This window comes from Pleurodeles waltl, chromosome 9, assembly GCF_031143425.1.
Source record: "Pleurodeles waltl isolate 20211129_DDA chromosome 9, aPleWal1.hap1.20221129, whole genome shotgun sequence".
NCBI lineage: Eukaryota > Metazoa > Chordata > Amphibia > Caudata > Salamandridae > Pleurodeles > Pleurodeles waltl.
Genome location: NC_090448.1, coordinates 1,128,070,370 through 1,128,092,751, shown reverse-complemented (window position 1 = coordinate 1,128,092,751; position 22,382 = coordinate 1,128,070,370). Strand labels below are relative to the sequence as shown.

At 43.8% G+C, this 22,382-nt stretch overlaps 1 protein-coding gene across 14 annotated transcripts in view; it reads left to right on the top strand.

Annotated features, from left to right (window-relative positions):
• The window catches only part of GPHN (gephyrin), a 1,323,901-nt gene that overhangs the window by 684,119 nt on the left and 617,400 nt on the right, over nt 1–22,382 (top strand). For all 14 annotated transcript variants that reach the window (XM_069208894.1, XM_069208895.1, XM_069208892.1 and 11 more), the window contains exon 4: nt 15,075–15,167. In XM_069208894.1, the coding sequence (XP_069064995.1) occupies nt 15,075–15,167 (93 nt within the window). The remainder of the gene's footprint in view (nt 1–15,074; nt 15,168–22,382) is intronic.

The following is a 22,382-nucleotide window of genomic DNA, read 5'->3' as shown; positions in this document are numbered from 1 at the left end:
TGAGGGTCTTCAACTGGCACCTCTTCTGGATGGGGAGCCAGTGAAGATTTCTGAGTTGAGGGTTAGGTGGGTCTGTTTGAGGGGTCTTTTTTTAAGTCTGGCTGATGTGTTCTGTATGGTCTGGAGTCTCTTGAGGAGTTGGGTGGAGATGCCGGAGTAGAGTACATTGCCGTAGTCAAGGTGACTGGTGACTAGGGCCTAGCTCTAGGGCTATGTACTCTGAGTGGAGGGCTACAAAGGGCAGTGCATTGCTGCATCCCATCTGTCCTCTGTGAACAAATACTGGTTCGGATCTCAGAACACACCAATCCCAATTCCTCTACTCCTACTGACATGCTATCATCGCATGCACCTATGAAAATAATTCCAGTTTAACATTTGAAAAAACAATAGTAGATGCAAGACTCGAATCCATCTCATGCTGCAGCTGTTCTCTTTTTAAAACTCTCCACTTTCATGGCTAGTCCAAAAACTATTGCACGTTCGATTTAGAGGAATGTTTTAGTTTAAATTGGAAAAATTGAATGCCCAAAAATATTAATGTATCCTTCATGTCCAAGATTTCCACTATAACCACCTAATCCAGATACCTCCATGTCCACTGGGCACCAAGGAGCCGCAACTAAATGTTTGTTGGGGCAATTAAAGCCTGACTCTTTTTGGCATTGCTCATCCTTTAGAGGCACCTTAGTACACTTGGTGTGAGTGTAGTAGCGTAAGACCTTTTAGGCAGACAACCAGGAGGGGCATGGGAAAGATTTGGTCATGCTCTGAACATAAAGCCAGCGTGGGTACGTATGGGCATCCTAGCAGACCCACCTCAAGAGCCAGATGACAGGAGGTATTTCTTGCTGCTGGAGTTATAAATAGCAGTAGTGACAAAAGCAATACCATGCAGTTGGCTAAAGGCTGACAACTTATCACCGTATACCTTCTGGTCATAGGCGTGTCGTGTGAAGACGTGAGGACATTGTTCTTGTAGTACTCACTTCCATAACATTTTAGGGAAGAGATTATGGGATAAATCTCATCTTAATTTACTGCGTTCCAAACTACCATTAAATGCAGTGCAGGGGTATCAGCAGTATGCATCCTAGAGCTGATGGATGCAAGAAGCACCTCAAAACTCCCTGCCCCTTCAAGACATAGACTGAGATTGCTCAAAACAAGCCATGCACAAGACCTAACTTGTGAAGGTCCCAGATTCAGGGAAAAGTTACTTGTCTTCCTTTCATTTCTTCATCCGCAACTTGATATCTTCTCCATCCTCGCCTGCCTCTCTTTTCAGCCCCCCGTTCCATTCCTTCCCCTCTTTTCATTCATATCCGTACTAGCCAAGACATAAAGCAGGCACAATGAATTTTATTAGAGTCTCCGACTTTGATTTGTGTTTTATCTGAAATTAGCTAGTTTTCATTGTTGGTTTTATATAAATAAATGTAGGGCTTTAAGATGTATCCCACCTAAGTGAGCCGCAGAGAAGAAGCACTCCAACAATCAAGAAGTTTATTTAGGAGAGAAGTAAATAAAGTAAATGAAGTAGGGAGAAAGAATAGAGGACACACATGTAGAGATCTGACTGAGGATGGAGGGGTAACAGAAGTCTGCTCTTCTGTCTTCATTCACTGGCCATTTCACTGACTGGCAGTTATCATTAGGGATTATTGCACATAGCAGAATAACATGCTACATACGTACTAGCTCATGTCTGCAGTGAGTTTAACAAAATGCTAAATTCTGACGATGTTAGTGGACACTTCAGAATGTGTATTTGTTCCAATCATGAAATCACGGATAACAAAGATAAAGAACCGTAAAGGCTCTGAATGAAAGATCCCTCTAGTCATTAATGTTTCTGCAGGTTTTGCAGGTGGTGTTCCTGAGGCACAGATCAATCACTGTTTGGTGGTCTTGGATAGGTCTTGCAGTAAAAAGCTTTTACTCGAAGTAGGACAAGTTACGTTCTCTGAGCAGGAGTCCAAGTTGATGAAATCACACTGTGAGTCCAATTAGTCAGAACTTCGTTCCCCTTCAGGTTCTATGGAACTTGGATCCCGCAGAAAAGACAGTTTTCAGATTCTGAATCAATCAAACGAGCCTGAAGACAGCACTTGACCAGGGTGTGCTAAGGCCTCTTATTTCTTCCACACTAGGCAGGGCTCAGCTTTTGAGCAGCTGGTCCTGGGGCGCAGGGAACCACCTTTGCTGTTATGGCTACTTCTGTACTCCGATCTCAGCAGCACTTTAGCTTTCCAGATACTTGAAGCTTGAACATCAGACATGCAAGGCAGCAGCACTAGGCATGTCTAGAACACCACTGAGCTGGAGAGTGGGGTAAATCAGGAAGCAGATTTTCGCAGTTTTAATAGATAACTTTGGTCCAATTTGGACACTGGTTCAAGCGAGAACTGCTCTTCTGCCTCGTCTTCCGCAAATCTGCTTCAGTGTTTGTATGTCAAGCAAATGCTTTAATTATGTGGGTGTCGTCTTGACGTAATCAAGAAAGCAAAGCAATAAATCAAAAAGCTGCCAGTAGCGGTCATGTAATTCTGCTGGTGCACAGATGCTTGATGATCCTTGCACACACATCTGTAAGAATGCACATGCGCCAGTGGGCACTATTAGCGTTGATTATTTTATTTATGAAGACGTATGCCACTTGGATCAGTCAACAAAATAAGAATTGGTTTCAGCGTAGAGGCCAGTGCATCCCACACCCTACTATGCACACACGTCATCCATGAGAGAGGTGCCATGTAAAAGGTAACTCCTTCTCTACACCCTGTTATGCACACCTGTACCCTCGAGGGGAGGTCACAGCAGAGAGCCCAGTCTCTTCCCATAACTTACTATGCAACCTGTTGTCCAAGAGAGCAGTCTCAGCAGACAGGGCCAGTCCCACCCCACACCCTGCTATACACACCCATCATCTGAGAGAGGCGTTCTTATTGGAGAGGTCAGGCCCTCCCCACACCCATCATCCAACAGAGAGGTCTTAGGCTAATTCCTCCCCACACACTACTACACATCTTTATCACCCTGTGGTGGGTGTTAGTGGAGAAGTTAGTTCCTCCCTGCACCCGACTTAGGTACACCCAAAACCCTGGTGAAACTGTCAGCAGAGAGGCTATTCTTCACGCACCCTACTATGCACACCCGCCATCTGAGACAGAGGTCTCAGTGGGGAGGCCAGCACCCTTCCCACACCTAATTATGCACACTTGTCATATGAGAGAGAGTTCTCAGAGGAGAGGCTAGTCCCTCATCACAACCTCCTATGCACACCCGTCATTCAAGAGAGATGACTCAGTGGGAAGGCTAGTCCCTCCCCTTAAACCCTAGTATGCACACCCATCTTCCAAGAGAGACGTCTCCCGTAAGAGGCCACTCCCTCTCTACACCCAACTATGCACAGCTGTCTCCCTACAGGGTAGTCTAACTGAGGAGTCCACTCTCTCCCACCACCCTACTATACACCTGTCATCCAAGAGAATGGTCTTAGTGGAGAGGGTAGTCCATCTCCACACTGTACTACATAGACTTCTCATCCAAAAGAGAGGTCGCAGTGATGCCCTACTGCACACACCCATCATCAGCGAGAGAGGTCCTAACTATGAGGCTAGTCTGTCTCAAACCCTACAAGGCACACCTGTCATCCAAGAGAGAGGTTACAGTAGAATAGCCTGTCCCTCCCCACAGTATACTACATACACCCGTCATCCAAGAGAGAAGACTCAATGCAGAGGACAGTTGTCAACCAGGTGAGAGCTCTCGATGGAGAGGCCAGTCTCTCCCACACTGTACTAAGCATTCTAGTCAACCAAAATAGAGGCGTAAGTGCAGTGGTCAGTCTCTTTTACACCCAGTAACATATGGGTGTCATCCAAGAGAGAGGTCTCAGCGAAGAGGCTAGTCCCATCTTCACACGCTACTTTGCATGTTTGTTACCCTTTAGAATAATGTTAGTGGAGAGTTAGTCCACCTGTACTTTCTTCTACACAACCGTGTCAGTCAAGGGAGAGGTTTCAGAGCAGAGGTCAGTCTGTCCCACATTCTTTTACGCATACCTGTCATCCAAGAGAGAGGATACTCAGAGGATAGTCCCTCCCCATACCCTAGTATACGCACCCAAAGTCTGAGAGGGAGAGGACTCAATAGAGAAGTCAGCCCCTCCTCACCCTGTACTATGGACACCTGTCACCCAAGAGAGAGAGGTCTCAGTGCAGAGGGCAGTCTCTTCAGACACTTTACTATGCAGACCTGTCTTCTGAGAGAGATGTGTCGGTGCTTTATTTGTTGTTATAATATATTAAATTTTTTTTTTGGTCCTCATTCAGCCCCACCTCTTCGTTCCTGTAACCTTTTCGCCCTCTTGACTAAGAAGAGAGACTCAAGTCAGGGGGTGTACCCTTGTAACTCCCGGTCCGCCTAAACAGACCTGCCGAGGCATCGAACGGTGCTTAATCATTGGACTGAGGCAAAGAAAAGATCATTGGGCCAGTTTCACATAGATACCCAGCAGTAAACTTAGCAGGGGAGCAGATTTAGGCTATTCCCTGCCAATTTAATAATGGTGACCACATTTCTACGCTTTTCTTTGAGCCCTGCACATTTAGGTCCATATTTGCCGCACAAAGAGAAGCATTCAACCAGTCTATATAGCTCGGAGAGTACTCCTTCAACCATTTTTTGCAGATTTAATTCCGACCCAGCACAATTACATAGAACACAAATGAACGATTGGTTTTGTTCACCCTTTTCCATATCCCCTCATCCTGGAGCCGCCCAAATATAATTAATGGGAGTGATACATTAATTTTCCAGCCTAACATAGATGATAATGCCCTAAAAACCTCTTCCCAAAACAACCGGATGGCGGGGCAGTCCCAGAACATGTGTATATCCGTTGCTCCTAGCCCGCCACATTTCGGACACTTAATCACCTCCCCCTTCTTAAATTTGAACAGTTTTGCCGGAGATATGTATGCTCTATGTAGAGTATAAAGATGGTTTTTCCTTAATGGGGCCGGCTTCACTACTTCATACAATGTCGTATACGACTTCTTCCACCGTAACCCAATCTTGTCGCCTAACATCACCTTGCCCCATAACTTGCTTGGTAGGTCAAAGTTCCCATCCAAAGTTTCTAATATTTCCCAGTACCAAACCGCCACCCTCTTCCCCGAAGCCGAGAGTGCCAGGTCTAAAAAAGAGTCCTCCAGAGCATTTCCCACTCCCAATCCCCCCTTAGTTTCTTTTTCCCACTGTCTTATCTGTAAATATTTTAACCTGGACAGAGAACCGTCCGTTATTCTTACCAATTCATCCCAAAGGCATAAAGTACCATCTTGCGCAATCTCCCCCCACCTTTCCACACCTGCCCTTTTAAGTGGTAATGCGAGGATATCCTGACAGCATTCTGGGGTGCCCGGGGAATCCCAGATAGGGGCCTAATAGCTATAATAATGTACACCTAACTGCCGCCTCAACTGGTACCAACTCCTTGCCATTCCTTGCAGCACTTTTAGTTTAACTTTTTTGAAGAATTTAGGGTCACCGAATTTAAATAGAAAAGACTGTAAGCCCTCTTTTTCAGACAACAGCATAGCCTTGTACATTCTGCTCACTGCTGAACCGTCTGGGGATATAAACAGCATCCTTGAGTTTTTAAACAAGAAAGCCCACGCATAATATGTCAAATCAGGGAGAGCCAGTCCTCCTTTTTCCCTCCTTCTGCGTAGCTTTTTCCATGATATCCTCGGCCCCTTTGAGTTCCAGATGAAACTACTTATCGCTTGTTGCATTTTATGTAGGTGTCCCTTGTGAATTGCCAAGGGTATAGCTGAAAACACAAAGTTCCATTTGGGCAGAATAAACATCTTAACTAGATTTATCCTCCCAAGAATCGTCAAAGGGAGACATGCCCATTTTTGTAGCATAATTTTACATTCTGCTAATAACTTTCGAGCATTCCTTTCCGCTAAGTCCTTCAAATTTTGGGTCACTAAGATACCCAGGTACCGTATTTCCTGCTTATTTGTTATTGACCCTACTTCCATATTCCACTGCATAGTTTCTGTTTTCCCCACATTAATCCGGTACCCTGATATCCTTCCAAATTGTTCAGCCAGATCTTTGATTGTGTTAAAGGCGAGGGGCAGGTTGTTAGTATATAATAGTAGATCGTCTGCATATAAAGACATTTTCTTTTCCCAGCCATTGCAGCAGAAGGGCGAGATAAGAGGGTTTTGTCTGATTTTTCTAGCAAATGGCTCAATATACAGATTGAACAGTACCGGTGACAGGGGGCAGCCCTGCCTCGTACCTCTTGAAATAGTAATAGGGCCCGTAAGTTTACCGTTCACCAAAATCTTAGCACAAGGGGATGTATAAATCCGATCAATTACCCCACAAAACTTGGAGCCTAAATTGGCCCGCCTCAAAACCGATTACAAAAAATTCCAATTAACTTGGTCGAAAGCCTTCATTGCGTCTAAAATAATAACTGCCAAAGGCGACCCAAACGTTGTGGCCATATCTATTGCCCCGATCAGTTCGAAAGTTAATTCATGCAAATATCTGCCTTTAGAAAAGCCTTTTTGATCGGGGTGCACTAGATTGTTCGCTGTCCTACTCAACCTATCCGCTAGAAGCTTAGCTAGCAGTTTATAATCGCTGTTCAGCAATGATATAGGCCTGTATGAGGCACACTTTGCTGGATTTTTATCCGGTTTCAAAATTAAGGAGATCACCGCTTCATTCCATGAAAGAGGAATATCATTGCCAAATTCCAGGATCCCTCCAAACAATTCTGTCAATACTGGGATAACTGAGTCCCCTAATACCTTATAAACTTCCACTAGAATACCATCCGGGCCTGGTGCCGTTCCCGACTTACTACTAGTCAGGATTCTCCTAATTTCCTCAGCCGTTATTGGGGCGTTCAATGCTTCCTTCTCCTGCAACGATAAACCTAAAGATCTATCAGCCCCCATCCAATCCGTTACCATACCTTCATCCACCTCTAGCCTTTCCGAATACAGTTGTGAATTTTTTTTTCGAAAGGCCGATTGTATTGCCGCCTCATCTGTTCTTTTTTCACCTGAATGCTCCACTTCAACCTCCTTAATGTAGTTCCTAACACGATCAGCTTTGCCTTTCCAGGCTAACAACTTCCCTGCATTTTCCCCGTATTCGAAATGGGCCAGTTTGCTTGCTTCCCATTTGCTTTGAATTCTTCCCTGTAGTATCTTTTCCAACTGGCTTCTCAACCCATCCCAGCTGGCCCTCAAAGCCTCCGTCTCCCCTGCTTCAATTATTTTAGCTTTATATTTTCGCATTTCCTGCTCCAGCGCATAAATCTCTTCTTTCTGCCGTTTATGTTTCTGGATGGAACAACTCCTTAACTCCCCATGGATGACCGCTTTAAACGTGTCCCATACTACAGATAAAGGAGCGGAGCCCAAGTTTACACTAAAAAAGAAATCGGCTTCCTTACGCAGCTTTAGCAGCACCTCCTGATCTAATAACAGTGTCCGATCAATCGTCCACCGATCACTACAACTTGTCTGACGAAAGCACATATTTAACACCACCGCAGAGTGATCTGATAAATACGAGGGCAGATACGCAATATTCTTCACCTCCTCTCTCAAACGCATATCTAATAGAAAATAATCAATTCGCGACGCATGTCTATATTTCTCATTAAAAAAAGAAAAGTCCCTGCTATTCCCTGCCCTTTGCCTCCAAATATCGCCCAAACCAAATTCCTTCATCATTCTCCTTAAATACTGTTGCGACTTAGGTGTACCTCGTGATTTACAGTTATGCCTATCCAGCTCATTGTCTAATACCACATTGAAGTCACCCATTAAAATCACCGGGTCCGAAAATTCCAGAAGCTGAGAAAAAAAGCTGCTTTAAGGGTTCTATATCAACGCAGTTGGGCCCATAGTAGCCTGCTTAGACCAGATTCCGACCCCAAAATTGTATTTTAGCTATCACCCATCGCCCTGCTAAATCTGATCTAGACTCCAAGATTGCCCCCCCCGCTGTGCATGTTTAACTAAAATTGCCACCCCTTTATTATGATAGTTGTGTTCTGTACATGCAAATGTTCGAACCCATCTTAGTTTTTGTATTATGTTAGTACACTCCACCTTTGTGAGATGCGTTTCCTGCAAAACTAAAATTTGTGCCGTAGAATCCTGCAGATACTGTAATATTCATTCCCTTCTTCCTCGCACCCTTAAGCCATTGACATTCCATGAAAGAATTTGTAAAGGTATATTCTGCACCCTCTGGCTTCCCTCCCTGCTAACCATTTATCAATCTTAGGTAACAGATAGCCGGGCTGAACGAGGCACTACGTTTTACTTTCTTCCAACCCCCCTCACCAACCTTAAACCTCCCCCTCCCCGCCCCCTTCCCGCCCCCCCTTGGAGAAAGCCCCCCCAACTAAGGACCATAATGATCCAACTTTTAGAGCGCCCCCAGGTTCCTGGGAGAATTTCATCATTGCACATTACACGCAGCCTTATTCAGTAGATTGCGCATTTTTGACCACAACCAATAATTCATCCGCTTCACTAATGTCTCTGATGTTATACATTTTGTTGTTATACATGACCCTAAGGAAGGCTGGAAATTTCAGCTGGACCGAGACCCCCAAAGATTTGAAAATCTCCAACTGTTTCTCCAGTTCCCACTGCCTATCCATAGTCACCCTGGATAGGTCAGATCTAATCTCAAACACAATATCCTTCACTCTTAAGGACTTCTGTTTCAATGCTCTAGATAAAATCTTTTCCTTCATCTGGTACGACAAAAAGTTTATCAAAATTTTCCGAGGTCTACTACTGTTTGTTCGTAGCTTAAAGGGGTCTCGATGGATTCTCTGAATATCCTTCCCGATTTCATCCTCGGTCTCCTCCAGATCCACCGCTGATTTGATTAGTGATACTACAAAGGCTTTAAGATCGCTCCCTTCCGCACCTTCCGGCACTTTCAGCAGTTTTAGATTATTTCTTCTTGAATAGTTTTCCATCTGCTCCACCCTGTTTTTTAGAGCCTGTTCGCTCCTCTTCAATGTATCGATCTCGCCCTTATGCTGTACCAGCTCCTCCTTCATACCCCCCATCGCTTCTTCCAGGGCCTGCGTTCTTTCCATTACGCCATCAATTTTTTTTTCTAAATTAGCACAAACCTCTCTTATCTCCCCCTGATTTACTTCTGAGTTCGCAAAGCCCTTTTTTACATCCTCAGAAATGGACAAGATTAACGCCTCCAACGAGGAACTTGGTAAAGGGGAGATCACCGAGGCAGCTTGAGGGGGCTCCAGCACTGCCAACTTAGGTGCGAAGTCTTGAACCTCTGAAGGGTTATCGTTTGGAGTCTGAACTAGTACTGGGGCCGTCTGTTCTTCTCCTGGCCGTGGCGGGGGGAACCTCGTCCCCTCCCTGCCCTCACCCGTACCATTTTCCACCTGCCTGGTGGTAACCTCCATTGCAACTCTAACCTGCCCAGGGGTGAGTGTAACTACCTCAGGTCTCACTTTAAAAAAAGACCTTAGAGAGGGCGTCAACTTATCTCTACCCTTAAGCTTGCTCTCTCCCGCTTTCCTCCCCGCACTCCTGCCTCCTTCCCCAGATTTAGGTCTCAGGATTTTTTTTTTTGCTGATCCTCCCTTGTCCCCCTTCTCCTCTGTAATCGCAACCAAATTGTCCTGGGGAGACTGGACCGTCCCCTCCACTCTTGTTAAGGGAAGCGGGGGAGCAGGGAAGACGTCCCCCTTCCCCCCCCCCCCACGCTGCCTCACTGTTTTCTTCTTGGCTCCCTTCTCTGGATTCTCTTTGGGTTGCTCTCCCAGCCGCAACTTCTCGGTTGCTGCTCCGCCCGTTCTGCAGCTACCGCTGCCGCTATTCCCCCGAAGGGGAATTCGCGCCACGCTTTTACAGGTCCGGCGCAGCTCCAGCGCGGCCCGGTGCCACCAGACAGCCCCCGCTGTCCTCCAGACTGCCTCGGGTCTCACTAATTGCGGCGCGCACATCCGTGTGCTTGCAGCCGCAGCCCGCTCGGCCACCGCGACCTGCCACGCCCCCAGGAACCGGAACAGGAAGCGCCCTAGCGCGCTACGTGACCTCCGTAGCCCGCCATGTTCTCCCCCGCTCGTATAATATATTACTTTACGTTAAAAAACTAGAAATTCAATTAAAAAGCAAAGGTTAAAGTAATGTTATAGTTAGATGGGTATGTCAGTGGCAACATTAAAGTTCTGAACTAAAATAAAAAACACAGAAATCCCCCAATTATAGTTAGTAGAGCTAATTCTTACTTGCGCCCCCATGTACTACTTATAACCTCACATTTTACATCACTTATGACGTGCATGTGGTGCACAAATGATTTCAAATAACAGTTTATGTGAGAAAATTATTAAACATGTAAACTATTCTAGGCTAATGTCTTACCTGACTTTAAGTCTGAGTTAACAATCAAGCTAGAGAACACATTTAAAAAGACTAATTTGATTTTTGGCTTCCTGGGCAACAGATCTAGAAGGCATATTAATAAACAAAAAGTTGAAATCAAAAGAGAAATTTTAAGAGAACATTTTCATGTACCATGCAGGTCTTAAAGTAGCCAGAGGCAGCCAAATAGAGGCCAAACAACACATTTGAGAATGGAGATCCAACTGAGGGGGGTATCTGAATTGTCCTTTGGGGTCTCTTAACTGTAGAGATCTCCAGCCATGCAATCTGCTTCAATGCTAGGATTTTTAGGACCTGAGGCAAAATTATATTTTGCTGCTAAATCAATCTCTTTCCCTGGCAACAGTTCATTTTTAAGACCATTTGTTATATTCTTGCTCACTTTTGTGGCCATTTACCTGTGAGAAAGTGGAATATGTGTTGAAGTGGATGGTAGTTCTCCTCAAGTAATAATGGCACTATTCTTGACTCTAGGTCCCGATAGATCTCAATAATGTAAATCTGAGCCTGACCATTGGTAGCTGTAGCACAGAGCAGACAGGCTTAACTTAGGAGAAATGTGTGAAGCATTTATCAATACAAAAACAGTTAAAAGTTTCAAAGGTAATAAAACTCCTGCATAAAAACCTACATTACTCTTAGAAATAAAAAAAGTTTTCATGAGCAAATAGGCACCAAAATGACAAAAGTCGGATTTAGGAAACCAGAGGGATGATTTATATAGTATTAGCTGTTTCTAGTACCAAAAAGCTGAAAGTTCCAGCCGCGTGTACCTGGCTGCGCTAGACCAAGACAAAGTCAAAAGTTAAGACTGATCATGACGGAGCATGGGTCAGGCCAGGTTCGGTCCAGTGGGGAGTTTCATCTTCTGACTTAGGGATTGATTTAGATTTTGGCAGAGGGGTTACTCTGTCACAAATGTGATGGATATCCCGTCCACCGTATTACAATTCAATTCAATGGTAGCCTGTGGAACTTGTAATACATCACACAGGATATCTGTCAGGTTTGTGATGGAGTAACCCCTCTGCCAAACTCTAAATCAGGCCCTAAGTGTCTGAAATGGGAATTGAAAAACCTCTGGAAGGAGAGGTAGTAAACTCTGGCCAGGATGGATTCCACAAGGCCTTATAACCATCAGACAAAGTCCAGATTAAGTGGTTAACTTTTGGTGGGAAAGCTCACAGTGGGAGCAATTCAAAATTCATGCCCAAGGAAGGTCCCTCGCTGATACTTTGGTGCCTTCACCCTTTGGGCTCAGGAACTTTATTTTGAAGTCCGGAGCCATCCATTGGGGCAAACCAAAAGTTGAGTTTGACTGGCATTTCAATGTTGGCAGCTGGACTCAGAGGCAGTCCATTGGTAGCCACTGGTACGTTTGGCAGAAATGGTTGAATTGGTTTCAAGGTAAAGCAGTGTAGGGTGAACTGGGTGCCTGAGTAAGTGCAGAGGGCTGTCTCTCTGTGGGAATGCAGGTGAGTCTTAGGTCTGTGTGTGCAGCATGATGAGTGCAGGAGGGTACCATTTGCACCCCTTTTTTTAAACAAAATTGTAGTAGGTTTTCTCAAAATGTGTTCTGTAAAATGCACAGTTTGCATCTAGGTGAGAGAACTCCATTCATTCCTCCTCTTTCACCTCAGGCGTACTTGCTGCATTATACTCTAGTCAAACTACTTTGCCTACTCAGTCTACCAACCACCAGTGAATATAGCACCCTATGATGCCTAACATCAGTTTAGGAGTAGCTAGGAAAATGATTCAAGGGCTCATTTTATTAGTAATTGAAAACCCACCTTCATGGTTAAGTTGGTTTTTAGATTACTATTTTGAAAGTGACACATATAGAAATTTGTAATTTTCCTGCCTGAGCCAAATGTGCCTTTCTGCCAATGTACAGTGTCACCCTAGAGCTGAATTGCACCTCGATTAGTTGTGGAGTGGCTACCACAGCGAAGACAAAGTGAGAGGCGTTGACCTCCTATCAAGATGCCCATCTAGGCTGTGCCCCGGAACTTAATTAACATCAAAGGATGTCTGGCTGGTCAGGCAGATTTAGCTCACAGTTGGGTCTGCCCCCTCCATTATCCTTCTAGTCAATCTTAACCAGTCCCAGTGGGAGCAGACCTTCCCCCCAAAACCGCACTATTAATTTGGTACCACCAGTACCCTCTTCAGAATTCTGCTGGATTTGTGGAAGACTTCAACTGCTGTTGTGACGAGAACCCTGGATCTGGAGGGCTGGATCTGCTCCCATTTGTAACCAGGACAAAGAAGTGAACTCAAAGGGAGTGGGGTTTAGAAACCTTTTCTTTGAAGACCTTGTGGGAGTCCGGCACCGCTGTTCACATTGATACACTGATCTGATCCAACTTAGTGGTCTGCCCAGCTGAAGGAGATCTGACTTTGAGAAACTTTTCTAATTCTAAAAGTAGAGGGCTACACCAGGAGTGAAGCCCATCAACGTCGAAACATTCCTGAGCCTGGATGCCAGACTTTGCCCACTTGGAGCTTTCTCGCCTTCGTTGACGACTGCCCCAGGACCCCACTCTTCAGGAACTGGCTGTTATTGAACCTTGACTTGGATCTAGCTTGCAGCTTGCCCCTCTGACAACTTGTCATTAACTGCCTTTTCTCCATAAAAAATGTAAACTCCAATGGTAGCTCTTTGAATGGGACCTATCTGGACCTCTTATCTGACCTGCCCTCAATAGTGGTCAGCTTCAAACTATACCCTTGTCCCTGTATAACCTGACCAGTTGCACGCGGTTGGTGCTTTGTGGCATCAAAATTTAATTCAAACTTAAAAAATATACTGTATATCTCTGGTTCTTCTTTTGGTGTCTTTTTGTTCATTAAAGTATTCTCTTTTTTTTTTTAAATAAATTCGAATTTTTATTTTGTTGTGTTTTCGACTTTTTAATAGTTTTGATACTTGTAAATGCTTTGTGCATGTTCTTAAATTAGGCCTGCCTGCTCTGTGCCGTAGCTACTATGAGTTGAGCTCAGGTTTAAATTACTGAAACCACAAGAATAGTGACATTATTACTTGTGATGGACTACCATCCACCCCAATTAATACTCCACTTTATCACAGCAAGCAATAGTCCTACCATGATCTTTCTTCCTATGTCATGTTACGAACTAAACTACTGCATGCAATATAGAATTAAGAGTTGATCTTTTAAAGCCAATCTTATGAAGCATTGCCACCATCCGTTTCTCACACAGTGTACAAATCACAGCTCTGAATTTAGTTGGTACAGTAAATGTTTTTACATCCTTGAAAAGGTTAGCTTTAATGAATACTTTGTCTTGTTATTACAATTGAAGCATTTGCCGTGAATACAAGGACATTTTCAATCAATGTCGTGAATGGAGGTGAGGATTATGTTAGTTTAAAGCTTACCACCAGAGAAGCAATTCCTCCCAATGGTGTAAAATAAAATCAGTGAAGGTAGAAAGGTAGATTCCACAGACCAGTGGGCAGCTTTCATGACCTCTTCTAGCCTACCTCCCAAAATAAAGGCTTTTGATGCCATAGCGCCTCTGGTCGAATGAGGTGCTAAAAACAATGTCAGGCCACTTTCTCCAGCAAGCAATAGTCCTAACATGATCTTTCTTCCTATGTCATGTTGCGAACTAAACTACTGCATGCAATATAGAATTGAGAGTTAATCTTTTAGAGCCAATCTCATGAAGCATTGCCACCATCCGTTTGTAACACAAACTGTGTACAAAGCACAGATCTGAACTTAGTTGGTACAGTAAATGTGTTTACAACCTTGAAAAGGTTACCTTTAATGAATACTCTACACGGTTTGTCGTATGGGTCTGCAATAATAATTTTGAGGCTATGAGAAACTCCGGTGATTTGGTTGATGGAATGCAAAGCCAAAGTACGATATTGTAGTCAAATCAACAGCTTGTGAAAACATTTCAAAAAGCGTTGTCATGTCATTGCTTTTCATATCTATGTAATATTTGTCTTGGGGAAAGGAACTGTTCGGCTGTCAGCGACTGGGCGGGGGCGGGAGACAGTCAGAGTGCCACGATCAAGCAGAAACACATTGTTTTAGTTAAGAAGCGTGTTTTCTTTTTTTTACTAAAACGATAACTGGTTAAATGAAGGAGAACTTGACCCATTTATTGAAGAGATTGATTGTTTCTCCTGCTTTCTCTGTTGTTTACACTATGTTCAGTTTTTTTCAGACCAGTTGTATGTAAACAAGACATTGGAATATATGTCCTTGCCTCCTCCTTTTATTAAAGGGTTTCTTAAATTAACAAATTGGAGTGAGGAGGAACAAGTTAAGTGGTGCAACCCTAAACTGAATAAATGTGTTCTCAGCAATTCTAAATTTTCATTTTTTGTTTAATTCAAAAGATTTAATAGCCATAATTGGGATGGGGTGTATAGAGAAGGCTTGTTTTTTAAACACTTCACTTTCCACAGCAGTCTAAGGCATTCATGCACCATGGTGTTACAGATATTTTAGAAATCTGTGTTAGACTAGCCAAGAAGTTGCTAATGGATGCCAGTTAGTGTAAAGCCTTGCCTGAACGTCTGCTTTTATCTTTCAGGAAACATTAGTAGACTGGTGTGATGAAAAAGAACTGAACCTGATTTTAACAACAGGGGGAACGGGGTTTGCACCACGTGATGTCACACCAGAGGTGAGTATTCATTAAGCTTATAGGGATCAATAAAGATCTTATGTCATGATATCGCAAATGGTGACCGTAATTTTCTTTTCGTTTGATATTCTTTCTGATTTGTGTCTTTTTCATGGAGGAAGATCTAGACTTTTGCAATCTAGAAGTTGTGTTTTCAAGAATTGTGAAATGTAATGTTCTGAATTCCATCCAGTTTCGTTCAAGTACAGTTGATTAGGGTTTTTCTTCCAATGTACCCCAGAATAAAGTGTATGATTCTTCTTTTTCATCAGAGCTCATTTGACTCTAAAATATCTTAGCTAACCCACCACTTCCTTTACTTAGGAGTTTTCCTTTATTACTCCTATATGTTTAACTGATATTCACAATAGCCAAGGACGAAAATCTTTTGCCCAAATCTTCTTGGTATGCTGTTGGTCAGAAGAGAAAAAGACTAAAACAAAGATCATTTGGATATATTAATTGATTATTTAATTGTTAATGCATCAAACACGTCAAGCAATGGTGTCGTGGTTATCTCTGCAATTTTAGTTGTTTCCCCTTTGAAAACTATAGGTTTGTATGTTTTTAAGATTTAACAATAGTGTGTGCCATATGAGCGCTAATGCAGTTTCATAAATATGTCCACACAACACTTCAGAAATGACTATGGAATAAATATTGAAGTATTAGTATTGTATTGAATATTGAACCGTACAGCTCAAACTGTATATAAATAAACACTGCCAACATACCAAATAATGTTTAGTCTTGGTGAGTAGTTGGGAAAGAATATTTGTATCTGGTGTCCTACATTGATTTGCTTAGATAACGTTAGGTTAAGGACGTGCTGCATTGAGTGCTGTTCAGCTAAACTCCTAAGCGCATTACAAATGTACTAAATAGAACCACTCAGACTCTGCCATTGCCTTACATCTAGTGCTTGAATTAGGAAGTTCAGCCTCTTCCAGTTGTGCACATTGTTTTCACTGTTTGATGTCTTCCAAGGAGTGATAGTCTTCACCATGCCTTTCTTTGAGGGTGTTGAAGTGTTATCACTTTGTTATATTGTGGGTGTGTATCAGGGTGATGATGTCTGATGGTACAGTATCTTCGAAGTATTTCCTGAAGAATCTGTTGAATCTGACAGGTTGATGGAGTGCTTCAGTGCTGGGAAGAGAGTGCTTCTTGTGTCTCCAGTTACAGCTGATGTTTTTAGAGTTTGATGTCTGCCTTCAGCTGTGATCCTTCTTTTTCTTGACTCGGATTAGCTCATTTGTCTGTGAGCTCTTAGAAGTGTCATGGAGCATATGGCCTATGATTTCTCCTTCATGCCTGGGTTTCCACTTTGATCTGGAGACTGTGGTTAAGAGACTAAAACTGTGCTGTGATTTCTCCAGTGAAATGAAAAATGTCCTACTATTCATGACTTAAGTTTAAATTCAGTTAACAACACAGAGGCGAGGATTATGCTCCCAACTCTATAATTCCTTATCCAAGCAGCATAAACAGTTCCCTTTAAACTATTTTTCTTCAATCAAAACTAATTTGCAGAAAATAACTTTACAAAAAACTTATGATAGGTAAAGAATTCCTAGTCCTATGAGTCTTGCCTCAGCCTACCTCATTAACAATCTTCCATCATGCACCCACACCCCAATAAGAACCTTTCCTTCCTTTGGCCTTCTTGTATTCTAAATGCTAACAGATGAACTTCTCAGATCTCCGTCCACTCAAATTCTTGCTTCTGCTCTGAAACTAAGCAGCAAAAATCACTGTATGAGGAACTGACACACGTTAACTTAAACACCATCCGATATCAAATAAACATAACTGTGATACTTAATCCTTACAAGGAACACTTCTTGGGACATCCTCTGATACCATAAGGACTCGGCGAGATAATCCTCGCCTCAGTTTCCTTAATAGAATTGAAGCATTTGCCGTGAGTACAAGGACGTTTTCATTCAGTGTCAGGAATGGAGCCGAGGATTATGTTACTTCAAAGCTTACCACCAGAGAAGCAGTCCCTGCCAATGGTGCAAAATAAAATCAGTGGAGGTAGAAAGGTAGATTCCACAGGACCAGTTTGCAGCTTTCATGATCTCTTCTAGCCTACCTCCAAAAACAAAGGCTTTAGATGCCATAGTGCCTCTTGTCGAATGAGTTGCTTCCAACATAGCCCCTCTTATCCTTTTGGCAATAGTGGGTGCAGAAACTCCCCCAAGGGCCTTTTCGGATAGAAATGAAAAGTTAGTCAACTCTGGGCAGAATTCTGCTGGCACATTCTCATAGGACTTAAGGCATCAAACCACACACAGTTTCAGACTGTCATCAAGCTTCAGGTAAGAGACTGTGCCATTATCTGACTTGGTCTATCTGGCTAAGTTAAAAATGACCCCCTCCAGGGAGAACATTCTCCCAAAGAGATGCTTCTCAGAGCAGATGAGACACAACAACATAGCCAGCTTGACTGAAATCTCCTTCCTGGAAAGAAAATCAGGACAGACCACATTGACCTCCCAGAATGAGGAGTATCTGGAGACCAGAAAGGTGAATACCACTCAAGAATTTGCAAACCAGAAGGTGTTCACCAGTCAGTATCACCTCAAAGGAGAGGTGTCCTGCGGAAAGGGTGGGCCTGAAGGAATTGTCAGCCCTGTAGACCAGCCCCATAGCAGCTTGCTCAGTCCAGGAATTCAATATATGGACAAGTACGGCTCCCCCAGGATACAGATGTTGTCCCCACAACCAGCCCATCTCTTCCAAGCAGATCTGTACAGCTTATTGGGGTTGTCTGACCAAGCCCTGTAGATGAGGCCCTGAACCTGTTCCGAAATCCCTTAGGTTGACTAACATCCCCTGAAAACATCCCAGACCATGAACAAGAGGCTTTGCAAGGGTGTGCCTTGACTGTTCCTCAGGAATTCTAGAAAATGGAGAACAATAATTGGAAATTTCCAAAAGGAACACAGCTCTCAAAAGGGGTGTTACCAGCACCAGATTCACCCTCTGCCTCTACATTTGGCTGCCATCCTCGTGATCATGGCAAGGGGAGTGAAGGCATAATTGGTCCAATGCTCCCTAATCCTGACAGAAGGTGTTCAGTGCCAGAGGTCCTGGCTCTAGAAGATAGCTGTAATATCTTTCCAATTGGTGTTTGAAATGGGAATCAAACAGATGTACCTCGCAGATGCCCTAAAACACCATCAGTTCCTGGAAGACCCTGGGATCCATCATCCAATCTGCAACCCATTGGAGGCGCCTAAAAGATGTCCCACTACCATTAAGATTAGGCTGTCCAGATGTGAATGTAAAAATCCTTGGCTAACTCCACTAGCATCCTGGACTTGGTACTGCCCCGGCGGTCAGTGTATCTGACTGGTGACATATTGTCCATCCAAAGGAGGACACACCAGGACACCCTTAACACTGCCAGACACTTCACTATGAAGTGACATTCCAAAAGCTCCAAGCAACCGTCGTAAAGCTTGAGCTCCTCCTGCATCCAGCGACACTCTTTAGCTACACCTCCTTATAGTCCACCTTTGCCCCAGTGGCTGCCATCCATTTCAGTGACAAGATCTGGTGCATACTCAAAGATTGCTCTGCAGTTCCAGGCCTCCATATGGTCTAGCCATTACTGGATTTCCAGCCTTCCTTAAGCAGACACAGTGATCAGTTTAGAGTATGCCAAGGGGAGAATGCCCTTCAATCTCTGAAGATCGCAATAGTGCAATGGGCCTGGTAAAATTGCCTGAGCTGATCGTGACAGGACACCCCCTATTCTCGCCAGATTGCACGAGGATATTGTGTGCAGAGGAAGGGTTCTCTGCTCCTTTCGGATACTGACCACTTTCTTCTTTGCAAGATGAAGAGATGCCTGCACTGAGTTGATAATGAACCCTAGAAACTACATGGACTGACTGGGTGTCAGAGGGGAATTTTGCCTATTGATAATGAAACTAAGGTTTTGTAAAAAAATAAAAAAAATAAAAAAAATGTCCACTGCCCGGTTCAGGTGATTCAAAAGTCGTTCCAGGGATTGGTCTATGAGACAAAGTTGGCCTTTTGACCTTACGAACTCTTCGACTGGTATGAGAAGCTTGGTGAAAGACCAAACAGAAGAGTGGAGAATAAAAAATTTGCTCTCGCCAGCAGAACAGCAGAAAGTGACAATGAGGGGGATAGATGGATCCTTTCAGATAGTGTCTTTCATGTCCAGCTGAACAGTGCTGAAGAAGACTTATCCAAGGGGAGCCAAATGCCTTCCACTTTGAAGTGTATGTAGACCAATCAGCTGTATTTACGAAGGTTGATCACCAGACGACATCCCTTCTGTTTATTCTTGACCAGGTAAAGGTTGCTCTAGAGCCCCCGTGAGTGAAAACTAGACCGAACCATGGTCCTCTTTGTTATCAATCTTGCTATTTTCTTGTCTAGTAACAAAGACTAATTGTGGGAGAAGTGAAGCAGTTGAGGGCCGTGGTCTTGCCTTGGGCAGCTGTACAGTGCCCTCCTTAATAGTTTCCCAGGCCAGCAAAAATCTTACCAACCTCCCTATATCTTAGATGGGAAGAAGATATGGGTCACCTAAGGGACCTCCAGGATTTTTACTGGCCTCTCTAAAACTACAGTGAACACTGCTTCATTGTCCTCTGAAGGAAACGAAACCTCTGAACTGAGAAGAACTGTCCTGGAACTGAGAAGAGCATGTCAAGTACCCCATCTACAACCAACTGTAGCAGAAACCTTAGGGCTAAAGATCCATTTAGTGGAGACTTAGACCTTGTTCAATGCTGAGAAAGCCAAGGCAAACTTCCTCAGTTCCTTTAGAAATGGATCCACGAATAAAAGCCCATCAGCCATGGGACTGGACTCTGAAGTTGCCCACTTACCTGTTTTTAGGTCCACCTTTATGCGCAAAGAGCGTTAGTGCTCCTTTGACCAGTTGCAGTTAGCATTGCCCAGGAAACCCATTGGGCCCAGTCGGACAGGCTCTCTGGAGAGATCAGCTTCCCTGAGGTCTTGGCCAGTTGTGCCGTACTTAGGATTTTGGTACGAGAACTAATACTCACTCAAAGCATATCTTGGTAGGCCCCCTAGGACTTGGCAATACGCTTCTTCAGGTCTCGTATCAAATTTAAACTGAAAGGTGGCCATTTTATCATGATCTCAGGTGTGAGAGTGTCATGTGGGCTCTCATTATCCTAATGAGGCTGCTGGATTTGGACGGCAGCATCACCTGAATTGTGGGGAACTGAGTCAAATCCCACACCATGTGACAACTGTTGGCCAAATCTGGTTTTCCTGCTAACTAGCAGTGCCTCACCTCTGCCTAAGAGCAGGGGTGATTGTGGCAACTGAGCGCATGACAAGATTGACTTCTCAGGGAAATCGTGGTATATCAGATCTCACTCTTTTCTCTCAGTTTCATTAGTCTCACACATGCAAAGACAAACAGAGGCATAGAATGGTTCAATAAGATTTATTGAAACAACTGCGTCTTAGATAAAATGGCATGAATTGCAATAATGAGGATGATAAAACATGCTAGAAGCAAAATGGTGACAAGAAGAGTGAAACAAGAAAAGTTCCACCATACTGTCACTATGCGTAATATATGTGTTTCCTACCTAAGTTATGTTAGAGCACAGCGTGAAAAGCCTTAATCCGCCCTTCACGTTTCCCCCCTGGGAAGACATCACCCCCATACCTGAGCAAGGAAGCCTGTTGTCTAGAGAGACACCATCCCCATGTAGGTCAGGGAACCGGTAGTCTTAACAAGCAGCTGTAGCAAAGTCAATCAGCATGCAGTTATGGTCATCTGGCTGGTATCTCCATCTAACGTTTATGGGACAGAGAAGTGTTTTTATAATAAAAACAGCTAGGGTTCTGAGACAATGCCCACACGTAAGAATGTGTCTGTGAATATTGGAAACGCAGTGTACAACTTTGCTGGCAACTCTACCTCACTGGAGCCTTGAGGAAAGCACAAAGTGAAAAGGATGTCTTGCTAGAAACGCAGTGCTTTTCTAGACAATAAGAACAACTAGATAAAGAAAGTAAAAATGCACCACTAATGTGGCCTATGCTAAAATAATAAAAATGAAACAGGATAAAATTTAACTGTGCTAAAGGGAACAAGCGGCAGGCCTAGTTGCTAAAACAACGTGCCTAACAGACTAAATGGTTATACAACAAGAGCAACCTTCCTCTCCAGCCAGGGGTGTGGGCACTCAGCTCTACACTTTCCTCAAACTCCTCGTCAAGGGATTTGTATATTCGATATGCCAAATATTGGGCCACTTTCTTTGAAAGGAGTGCACCACTGTGATAACCTAGTGTTGTACAGATCTTCAAGTTCAAACATGTCTGAGCTGCTGGGCCTAGCTGGAACCGGGTTTGGTTCTTGTGGGTTATTGCCTCTACAGACGGGTGCTAGAGATGACTGGGGACCAGATGTTCATTCGAAGCTCCTGAAGTGTCTAAGCCCACATCATCCTTTCGGTGCTTATCTGGAGAAACAAATCTTTCCCCAGCTGCCTCCGTGGGGGAGGGTTCTTGTCCCAGGGTACAGGCATGTTTTCAAAATGTCCTGCTGAGGTGCTTCAAGGCCCTCACTAGGCCTTAATGGATCTCCATGACCTGAGATATTTTGGGTCTACTTTGCCATCTGCTGTTCTGATAACTGCTTGATTCTGTTTAATCCTGGTACTTTACAGTGATTCTCATACACTAGAGCTTCACAAACATTACATTGACCACCAGACATTGAAAGCAAGGACGAGTTAAGCTTGTTAGACTTGTCAGCTTTAGGGTTGTCTTCCTCCAAACTTTTGGCCTATTCCTCCAATTTTGCTGGTCTTGTTCTTGTTGGCCTTAAGTCTTTGTGCACTTTAACACTGCTATCCAGTCCTAAAGTGCCTGTGCTCACTCCCTAATACATGGTAACATGGGCTTAGACCCAGTTAGCACCATTACCTTACTTGTATGTCCCTAGTACGGTGATACTACATGTACCCAGGCCCTGTAAATTAAATGCTACTAGTGGGCCTGCAGAATTTACTGCACCACCCGCTAATGTAGCCCTTTCAAAACATGTCTCAGGGCTGCCATTGCAGCCTGTGCGTAGTTTTAAACTTCCACTTTGACCTGGTATAATAAACCTTTTGAATGAGTGTATAATGCACACCTACATACACAACCTCAACCTTTTATCATGCTATAAGGTAA